Genomic DNA, 11759 nt, shown 5'->3' on the forward strand with positions numbered 1-11759 from the left:
GATGTTACCATCGAGGAGATCAGTGTTTGCTTTAGTTGAGCTTTTGACCCTTGACTTTTTAATACACCTTTTTTCTATGGCTGCTTAAACTATTTTTTGCAAATCACATTATGGCATAAACAAATGTGGAGAAAAAAAAATCTTTGAGTGCTGATAGTTATGTATTGGTTAAGACGTAACCATCACAAAGTCTATTCTTTCACTGAATTCATACAGTGTTTTATTCATTGTTACATTATAAACGGACTAATATTTTACATTATCACCTACAGAAACTACAGCAAGAGCTCCAACAACAATCAGCTAAAAAGACTTTATTTTTAAACACCATGAACAAAAAACAGCTGCAGCATTATATACACACACACAGATATCAAAAATCAGCACATCAATCTCAACAATGGTGGCAATAAAGCTGCATAATTTATTCATGCTGCAGGGCAGATTTGTACTATGCTGGCACCCAGCATGCATTATGATATTAAACTTTTGGATGTGATCATTGAATGAAAGAATAAAAACAGAAAGAAAGCAATGAATTAAACAAGTCCAAGAAGAAATACCTAATTAACTTCATATTGGCTTTTTCCTGCCATAACAAATGTGTTTTATAAACACTCAGTCACAGCAGTCAGAGAAAGATAATGTTAAAGAGTCAAGAGCCCAACTAAAGCAGACACTGATCACAATGATGGTGACTTCAAACTTCAACTTCTAATTTTTTTATTTTCAATAAAACATCAACATCCAAAAGTGTCCAACTTTAATGAGACAACAGGTGTATTAGTAAAGGGGGAGCACACAGTTTTTGACCGTGCAAGAATGTACTAAACTGTGCACTTTGTGTATGCACAAGACTGTATAGGATCATGCTGTGCTTATTGGATTATAATGTGCTGGACTCAGCTTAATGGTGCTAAACCATGCTTTATTGGTAAAAAGTGACACTCAAGGAACAATATTAGAATATTATTTGTTTCCCCCAAATCAGTGATGGATTCACCTTATTTCAATTGAAAAGGTGCTTTGTATGGAGTGAGTCAGACTGCAAGGTTAATATACCTACTGCATTCATGTTAGTACAGTTCTATAAATGGCTAAGTTATCACTAATGTCTAAATTAAGTTAAGCAGCTCGTTTAGACATTAATTAATAACCCCCAGTTACACAGACAAGGCTTAAAGGGTTAGTTCACCCAAAAATGAAAATTCTGTCATTTATTACTCACCCTCATGTCGTTCCACAACCGTAAGATCTTCGTTAATCTTCGGAACACAAATTTAGATATTTTAGTTGAAATCCGATGGCTCAGTGAGGCCTCCATAGGGAACAATGACATTTCCTCTCTCAAGATCCATAAAGGTACTAAAATCATATCTAAATCAGTTCATGTGAGTACAGTGGTTCAATATTAATATTATAAAGCGATGATAATATTTTTGGTGCGCCAAAAAAACAAAATAATGACTTAAAAACAGGACAAAATGCTGTGTTAATTTGAAATAATTTTCCATATTAATTGGTTTTACCTGTATTTTGAATTATGCATTGCATTAAGGTTTAAAAGTCTACAAGAGTTCATGAATATGCATAAAGAGTAAAAATCCTGCCTGACTTATTTGATTGTTTCCCTGAAATCAGTGATGTATTCACCACATTTCAATTGAAAAGTTGCTTTGTGTGGAGTGAGTCAAAATGTTTATTTCCACAAAATGTTTAGTTTCATTTTTGGGTGAACTAACCCTTTAAGATAGTCCTCCTAGACTAAAATGTATGTTTGAGTTGTTTTAACTGAAAGTTAGGCTACTTGCACTGACATATCTGAAAATATGTCAGTGCTATTGTTTTGTCTCAAGATGCACACAGTAATGTTTATTTTTTCTTCAAGGGGAACATTTATAAAAGTTACTTAAATGCCCTAATTGAACTAAGGCCTTATCCTGGTTTAGCCTAAACCCTGTCTGTGAAACTGGGCCTATGCAGCTTAAGTGTCACATCCTATCAGTGACTTTTCTGCTAAGGAACATTTGGTAGGTTTAAATGTGTTAAAACATCACTATGGCTTCGTTAGGATTAGATGTAGAAAATTATGATTTTTATGTAAGATATTTTGTATGTTTATTGTATTTTAGCAGCACTGTGGGAATAGGCTATGATTGATCACTTTACTTTAACCTTTATGGATCTATCACTCGGACGCAATGAGTATAATAATCAGTGTGGTTGATATGTGGTTGCATTAACTGCTAAGACTAGTTAAGTTCATCCATTTTTTAAGTTATTTAGCTATTGGTCATAGTTCTTAAGATGGACTTAACTGATAATTCACTTCACCGCCCTTCGGGATTTACATCTTGCTTTCGCTTTCGTTTTCGTTTAAATCGCAACCAATAACCTCTGTTTTCTTTTTTGTCCTAAATAAAAATAACGATTAATGACATTTCATCTGAATAAATATTTCGAGTTTTCATTATTCGAAATTTAAATTCGAATCTACTTTGGTGACGTGAATACATTTTATGACGGTGTTTTTTAAAGAGGCAGGAAGAGACAGACTGCGTCGGCTACAACAGATCAACAAGACCGTCTATTTGAAATAAACGACAGAGGAAAAGATGAGAGGCTGTTTTGGGCTCACACTGTTTGTTTTTCTCATTGATGGTAAGACTTGTTTTTATTATTTTGTAGTTATAAAGCATTTTTCATTTAATATCAAATTTTAACATCATATCTTTTATTTTATTAATAATTTATTAGGCTATAGCCTATTTAAAGTACCACGACGTTCCTTGTTGTATTTGGACGGCATCCATATAGCCTATTTTTCCTGTTCTTGAAATGGCGGTGTTCTGTCGATTTGACAGCTGTCAGACCATGTCAGTTGCTGCATTAAAACAGCACAATCCGACAGCGAAGAAAATGATATCAGATTGTGCGACCAGCATCATATTCATCATGTGGGTTGAGGCTTTATTAACATACATACCCCTACACTAAACACCCTTAAAACAATGGATTTTTTTTTTTTTTTTTTAAAGCCCTGCAGTCTGACGGGCGGGGTGAAATGAGAAGACTGCGACTGACGGGAAATCATGTGACCACACACACACAGCTACAGGCTACATAGCGCATATGATCGTTTTATTCTCATTACACCTACAAATCTCTTTTAATTCTTACTCATCATTGGTTGAAATGTAGCTATTCCAGAGAGAATGACTGTAATTTCAGTGTTCTATCATTTGTCTACCAGATTTCTCCATCATTGTCCTTGCTAAACAACAAACTTGATTGTCTTCATAGGGACTTCCAATTATTCTGTCTATATGCAACGCTGATATTTTGTATCCCATAGCCCACCCTACACTGTAAAACCCTTGCTTTAAAAAAAAAAGAGCCACATTTGGACAGTAACTTACTTTCCATTAAAACAGTAATGTATAGAAAACACTGCATTCTGGGTAATATTTGTAATTTTCGAGAAAGTAGCCTACAGGAATATACTGTGAGTTAACATCGCTATTTTTTTTTTTTTTTTTTAGAAAATAGCCAAATACTGTGAATTAATTTCAAAGTCGACACTCAGAGGCTGTGTTCAAATCACACCCTATACCCTCATTCACTATTCCCTACATTAGTTCACTAATATAGTCCACTTGACAGAGTGAATGAAAAGAAGTGAGTGAATTCAGACACTGATGAACACCTGATTAGCAGAATCACTGAAGGACAGAGAAACAAGACCAGAAAAAAAGAGAAGAGACGAGCAGAAACACAAGAACTACAACTGACTTCAGCCATATTGTGTTACAAACTAGTTTGACATTAATTATATATTACAGAAGTTCTTGCTGAGAATTAAGAGGTTTAGACGTTGATGTTTTTTTTTTAATTGCATGTTTGCAGTCGCCATCGTGGTGTCCAGTGTCTGCTTTAGTTGGGCTCTTGACTCTTTAACATTATCTTTCTCTGGCTGCTGTAACTGAGTGTTTATAAAACACATTTGTTATGGCAGGAAAAAGCCAACATGGAGTTGATCAGGTGTTTCTACAGAATGAGATCCAACAATCACTTATTTTGACAGATACTGAAGTCATTATAGGACATAAAATATTTTGAGCTCCTGCCTAACTTAAACACACACAGACATCAACAATCAGTATAAGAATCTCAGTGATGGTGATGACGCAATGCATGAAAATCTCTCAAATGAATAATAAGTGCATTATAAGTATTAGAATATAAATTGAAATGGCAGTCGGAAAATTTAAGGCAGTCGGTTTCTGCTATTGAAATGAGTTAAGTTTTAATTTAGTGCATGGTATCATTATAGTAACATACTGTAGATTACAGTAAATAACTGTACAATCAACAGTAAATTACTGGCAACAGTGTTACCAGTATTTTATCATTCATTTACAGACCATTGTTTTACAGTGTACCTCCAATCTTAACCTTTTGCATTTAGATATTAATTAAACATTATTTATTGTTTATTGATCTGTTTTTCTCATGAGAATGGATAAGCTGGTCACCACAATATATTGTAGCTTATTTATATATCTGTATGTATGTAAAAGCTGTACACACACAAAGTAACTGTTTATTTGTGTCTTCAGGTGCGTTTGGTGATGATGTGGTGACAGTGTCAGTGAAGGAGGGAGATTCAGTCACTCTAAACACTGGTGTCACCAAACAACAACATGACAAGATACTGTGGTACTTTGAAGACACTCGCATAGCTCTGATCAACGGACATGCCAATACGAGCTGCTTATATGATGGTGAAGGCGGGAGATTCAGAGACAGACTGAAGGTGGACTATGGGACTGGATCTCTGACCATCACAGACATCAGATCTGAACACGCTGGACGTTATGAAGTAGAAATAATCAGAAGCGAAAGTTCAGGCAAAAGGCAAAGCTTAAACCGAAACCGCAAATGTGACAGCACAAAAATCACAAGAAAGATCAGCAGCACTCGTGATGACAGCATCAAAACATTCAGTGTGATCATCACTGGTGAGTAAATCACCCTGAAGTTTCTTTTTTTCCTCCAGGAATTAAAATATTAAAAATGAATCAATGATTTTTCTATTACAATAGAAAAATAGATAATATTAAACCTGCATTTAACTTCATTGGCTTGCTGAAAATGCAATAGTTCATCAACATAAAAACTGCATTTCTGATGACTCTGCTCATTCATTTACAGCAGAAATATTGTGTGAATAATTAAATATATGACATTACAGAAACCCTAAATACAATCCTACATTCATGTGTCTTTGTAATCTTTAATTAAAAGATTTCATCAATTCTTGCATTCTTTCTTAAGTCTTTATTTCTGTTGGTTTGTGTTTCCCAGCTTCTCTGTCCTCTCTGTCTGATCAAGACGAAACCAATGAAGTTCCTCGTATGGCCAAGCAGGAGTTTGACTTGAGTATGTTTTATCACTTCCTTTTTTTAATCTATTAATAGATTGCGAAACATGTATTAGAGTTTATTGATACCTGAACTGTGTTAGGAGAGCTTGACTTCATAGTTCACTTAAAATTACATTGCTGTTGTTCGTTCAAACACATGCATCATTTCATGTCAGGATCTAGTTTATCAAACTTTATCCTAAACATGAAGACTTCAGATGTAAAAGCCTCTAAGTGCCGTCTGAAATTTTCTCCTAAAATGAGCATTTTTATCAAGCTTGTATTTTTAGGTTCAGTAATTTCACTTTAGTGGCAATTAATAGGACATTTTCATTGCCATTAAAGTGAAATAACTGAACATAAACATACAAGCTTGATAAAAATGCTAATTTTAGGAGAACATTTCAGATGGCACTGAGAGGCTTTTGTATCTGAACTCTTCAATCTTATACTTATAATTCAAGATGTCAGAAATAATTATTAATGCTGTAGCCTTGGGAAGCCCATAACATCATCCCTCCAAATATCATTCAACAAACTATGAATACACGATAGTGGAAAGACAAACAGAAACATGGTGGCTTTACAAGCACATTTACAGTTCATGATGAGATCTGTTGAGGGGCAACTTGAGTATCCTGAGGTGACAGACACTTGGGTAAAGTTGGTTTTATATTTGCACATTCAGACTTCTGATAAATTCAGACTTTCCAATAAATGTGCAATAAATTAATGTTTGCGAATTTTAAGCAGCGACATGATATTGACAACCAACGATTGTCAACTTACAACATTTTTCACAGTCGATCAAAATAGGCAAGTATTGTTTTAATGGCATATTTACTTGTGAATGTCCACTGAATGTCCAATGTAGTGTGATTAACAAGGCTATTGAATACGGATGTCCGAATGTGCGAATATAAAACCAACTTTACCCAAGTGTGACAGACGGCAAAAAGCCTCTCTCGACATTTCTGGAGGCCAACCTTGTAGGTTACTAGATCTTCCATGCGTAGATTTGAAGCACAGACAATTTAGTTGTAAACATAGAAAGTTAATTTGGTAGTATGCCTAATTTCAACTGTTAATGGATTATTTCCCATTGCAATAGAGGAATAAACCTTTCACATCAGTGTCTATAGACCTTATTTACCAGAGAAACAAGCGCGCCACCATCATTAGAAAATTGTCTTTGAACTTCCGTTTTTGCGGTAGCTCTGTATATTTCTATGGCATCGCTGTTGAAGAATAATTAGCTGGTGAAGTGGATTTACCTGTTGTAGAGTTAATGAAAGTTATCATGAGCATTGTTATGTTTAAAGCGGGTGTCTTAACAAATGTCAGTAGACCGGTAAGATTTTAAAATGAGCAGTTCATTCATAAATACGTAAGATCGCTGTGGAAATACAAACCGGAAGTCAAAAGACAACGAGCGCAGCGCTAAAAAGCGGCGGGGCTACATAAGGTCTATAGAGAGAATATTTTCAATTAAAGGGGACCTATTATGCATAATTCATAAATGTGTTTTGTCAGTATGTGTATACACAACCACCCTATAATGATAAAAATCCACCTATTCCTTTTTTAATCCCCATAAAACCTCAACAATCAAGCCGTTTTCATTTTCTGAGCAATGTAATGTCACATTGCTCTGGCTCCGCCCACGACTATGACGGACACATGCTGTATTAGTTTCCGCCCTGAGCGAGTCATACACTGTCCACCATTGTCTCTATGCTGTAGCAACAAAAATGTTTGGTAAGAGTGAACATAACAGACTTCATTTACTCCTGACATCTGAGCCGCTGAAGATGCAGTGAATTTGTTTTGTTTTTGAAGGGAATGCGCCACTGATCTAATATACACATGCGATTTCTGTCCCTGCTGTTTCTGTTCACAGACATAACTGACTGTGTTTCTGAACTTTGTGTGTTTTTGACATAACCTTGTGTGTATGTGAGAGTTTAAACACAATAAGACATGAAATAGAAGTTAGTTTAATACTCACGAGACGTCAGCCAGCTTTCTGTGTGTGTGCTTCAGATGTGTGCGCTCAGAAAACCATACATTTGAAGTAAACTGATATAGCTTTAAAATGCATGTAGAAAATAAACTTTAATGATGAAGAAGAACTGCAGTGTCTGTGAGCATGATCGAAATATAGATGATCATCAAAACCAAGCAGATGTTTTGGTTTGGCAAAGTATCCGACGCATGCGGGAGCTGTTGAAGAAAGTCATTTCCTGGAAAGGGGGCGGGGAGCAGTAGCTCATTTGCATTTAAAGCCACAAGCATAAAAACAGCAAAAATGGGAATTTACAAGCTATCATAAATTATCTGTGAGGTATTTTGAGCTGAAACTTCACAGACACATATATTAAAATGTAAAAGGGGGCATTATTGGTCATAATGTGGCATAAACACACTGTCAGACTCACACAAACTAATGACAGTCTCTCTTTATCTCTACAGATTCAGGTCTGTCTTCAGCTGTTTTAGCAGGAATAGTTGCTGTTGTTCTGCTGCTGGTGTGTGCAGTTGCTGCTACTGTGATTTTCTATCGCCACAGGAGCATTAAAAATGGCAAGTATCACCTTCAGATAGATACTATAGTGAGAGGAAAACATCATGTTTTATGCAAAATTATTACTTGGCTTTCCAGAATACTTGATTCTGATTGGTTAGTCGTGGCATTCCAAGGTCAGATATATCCTGATAATGATCGTCATAGCAATGTTCTGTGAATTCCAAATGGTGTTCCAAATGAAAGTGAACAACATGCAATGGTCAAGGAAGTAATTTTATCAATTTATGTTCATGTGACCCAGGCTGGCGAGTCTGCGCTATTCACTTTAAAGATAGCAGGAGAGTTCAGTTAAAGCATAAACTGAATAATTTATGTTTTGTTTGGTATATTACACATACATGCATGTGTGTGTGTGTGTGTGTGTGTGTGTACATTATCCCATACCGAGTGTTTAATTGTGTGTATGTTTTTAAAGCAGGCAGGGAGAAAAACAGACCTTACAAAGAGGTGGACAGAGAAGAGGTAAGATACTGAACTCTGACTTTACATCAGATCCGTGTTTGATTTCACCTGCACTGACAAACTCCCAATCCTAATGGCAAATACAATTTACCAGAATCACTGATGGATGACAGATGTGCTGATTGTGTCTGGTTTGTCTTTGGATTTCTGTAACTCTAAACAGCACTGTTCATTTCTCTCTCTCTTCTTACAGAAGAAAGAGATCGTGTGATCTGAGAGGATCCCTACAAAACTACTGCCACTGAAGCACGTTTACCATTTTTAATCTTTTTTAGGTTTCTAAAAATAGCCTACTTAATGTGAAATCTTCTGTTTTTGAAAAATAAGTTCTTGTTAAAATAAGCACTCTAATAATTGTAAAGCACTTTCGGTAACACTATACAATAAGATTTTCTGGTAAAGGCCTGTACACACCGGGACGAATATCGCACGCGATTATCGCAGACGTTTAACGCCTCGTGACTAAACAAAGGGCGCCAATGTGAGTGTGCACACCAACACGAAAAATGGCAGGTGTAAAAGCGTCAATTTTTAAAAACGCCTCGGGTTCGTTTTTTTGTTTTGATGCACCGTGTTAAAAACTGACAGACCAATGAGAGTGCCGCTTTTGTTCACATGCCTGGAGATGCTGAAGTTACAGTAAAACATGACTTGGTGGCGCTCAAGCACAAATGTGCTTGGTGGCAGCTCCCTAGCTTCCCAGGTCGTGTATCAGTAGACCGCGTAAATGAATTTTACTAGACTAGGCTGATTGAGACGCACGGATGGTGCTCTGCCAGTTCTTGGCCACACCAATAGATGTGTATTATTTCTGTATTTTTACTGTTTGTTTTTTTCTTTTACATTTAAAAAATATAGTTAAGAATGTCTATTTCATGAATATGTTTATTTGCACTACCATTCACTTGCACTACTGTCATTGTGACTTATTTGCACTACCGTTTCTGACTACTATCTCTCATATGCCATTTTATATCTGCATTTTTATCTTATTTAACTTTATTAATATCATAAATATGTTTATTTGCACCACTGTTAAGCACAAGCACCATATACTGGCAGGGAGTGAATTTGCACGTTTACTCTGCGCATCGCCAGTGAAAATCGCTTGGACGTATGAATCGTATGAACACAAAAAACATCTAGAAAAAAGCTGGCGATATTCATCCCGGTGTGTACAGGCCTTAAGGTTCATTAGTTAACATTAGTTAACTACATTAGTTAAAGGGATAGTTCACCCAAAAATGAAAATTTGATGTTTATCTGCTTACCCCCAGCGCATCCAAGATGTAGGTGACTTTGTTTCTTCAGTAGAACACAAATGATGATTTTTAACTCCAACCGCTGCCGTCTGTCAACCATATAATGCATGTCAATGGAAACAAAATGTATGAGTCAATAAACACGCACAGACAAATCCAAATTAAACCCTGCGGCTCATGACGACACATTGATGTCCTAAGACATGAAATGATCAGTTTGTGTGAGAAACCAAACAGTATTTATGTAATTTTTTACCTCTAATACACCACTATGTCCAACAGCATTCAGCATCCGGTTAGTGAGGTCAAAAAATGCGTTCTGATGACGGAAGTGATGTCTCGCACTTTGCTTCAATGATTCAATGATTTTTTGACCTCACTAACCGGATGTGGAGGGCAGTTGGACATAGTGGTGTTTTAGAGTTAAAAAATGATATAAATACTGTTCAGTTTCTCGCACAAACCGATCGTTTCATGTCTTAGGACATCAATGTGTCGTCACGAGCCGCAGGGTTTAATTTGGATTTGTCTAAGCAAGTTTTTTCGACTCTTATTGATTGTGTTCCCATTCACTCGCATTATAAGACTGACAGACGGCAGCGGTTGGAGTTAAAAATCATCAATTTGTGTTCTGCTGAAGAAACAAAGTCACCTACATCTTGGATGCGCCTGGGGGTAAGCAGATAAACATCAAATTTTCATTTTTGGGTGAACTATCCTTTCAACATGAACTAATAATGAACTGCACTTTTTTATAGATAATTAATTTATCTTTGTTAATGTTAATTTTTAATACATTATTAAACAATGAACAATCAATGAACAACTGTATTTTCATTAACTAATGTTAGCAAAGATTAGTAAATACAGTAACAAATGTATTGCTCATAATGTAACATAATTATTATATTAACTAACATGAACTAACATTGAGCAATACATTTGTTACTGTATCTTAGTTAATATTTTGTTCATGTTCATGTGCATTATGATGTTAACAAATACAACTCTTGATTTTAATAATGTATCAGTAAATGTTGAAAATAACATGAACAAAGATTAATAAATGCTGTAGAAGTGTAGTTCATTATTAGTTCATGTTAACTAATGTAGTTCACTAATGTTAACTAATGAACCTTATTGTAAAGTGTTACCACAATTTTCACTTTTGAATGAAGGATTTCTGTGTTGTTTAATTTTCTTTGGTAATATAATTATTTCATTTTAATTACTCTTCATCTTCATCTTCAACTTTCAATCAACTCTGATGATTGTGCGCACAGTAAAAAAAACGGCAGCTGTGGTTTCCAGAACGTTTTAGATTTTACGGGACAGCACTTAGTTTACTGTCTATTTTACAGTTCAAAACTGTATAATGTGAAGGTTTATATTGTAATAATTACAGTTCATAACTGTTTATTTTACACACAAAAAAATACATTAAATTTATGGCAAAAAAAAAAAACGTTTTTACGTTTAACTGATATAATGTTACTTTACCAACCTATTGAAATACTAATATCTGTTTTGTACCTTTGTAATACACTGACAACCAGCAAACACAGTTGTGATGAGAGTCACATGATGAATTAAAGCTCATCACAAGCAGCTTTTCCACAAGCTGAGAAGGACAATACTAATGTAAAGAAGGAGACACAGTGTCATTCACACAAACACTAAACACCATCATTGGTGACAAACGTAACAACTTTAGATGTAACATAAAACCCTAACGTGTATAACTGAACAGAAAAATCTAAGAATAACTTGAGTTATTTCAATGAAAATTCATCAGATGCAAAGTGTCACACAAGTACGGAAGAGGATTAGGGCCAAGCAATAATAAAAAAATAAAACCATCTCGAGATTAAAGTTGTTCAATTTTGAGAAAAAACTTGTTAAATTTCGAGAAAAAAGTCGAGAAAATGTTGAGAATGAAGTCATTAAATTATGAGAAAAAAAGTTGTTAAATTACGAGAAAAAAGTCGTTAAATTATGGGAACAAATTCGTAATTTAACGAAT

The 11759-nt window shown here is 35.2% G+C and overlaps 1 protein-coding gene across 3 annotated transcripts; it reads left to right on the forward strand.

Annotated features, from left to right (window-relative positions):
* Positions 1-2339: 2339 nt before the first annotated feature.
* Positions 2340-9345, forward strand: LOC125263166. Of its 3 annotated transcripts, none has more exons than XM_048182084.1 (6): positions 2340-2661; positions 3039-5021; positions 5368-5442; positions 7898-8008; positions 8428-8474; positions 8668-9345. In XM_048182084.1, exons 2-6 carry the CDS (start codon positions 4568-4570, stop codon positions 8683-8685), a joined length of 705 nt encoding a protein of 234 aa, XP_048038041.1. In that variant the 5' UTR covers positions 2340-2661; positions 3039-4567; the 3' UTR covers positions 8686-9345. The 3 variants fall into 3 exon arrangements, with proteins under 3 accessions (XP_048038041.1, XP_048038042.1, XP_048038043.1); XM_048182085.1 differs by having other exon boundaries at positions 2341-2661; positions 8431-8474; XM_048182086.1 differs by having other exon boundaries at positions 2342-2661; positions 4620-5021.
* The last annotated feature ends 2414 nt before the right edge of the window (positions 9346-11759 follow it).

Source organism: Megalobrama amblycephala, linkage group LG2, assembly GCF_018812025.1.
Source record: "Megalobrama amblycephala isolate DHTTF-2021 linkage group LG2, ASM1881202v1, whole genome shotgun sequence".
NCBI classification, from domain to species: Eukaryota; Metazoa; Chordata; class Actinopteri; order Cypriniformes; family Xenocyprididae; genus Megalobrama; species Megalobrama amblycephala.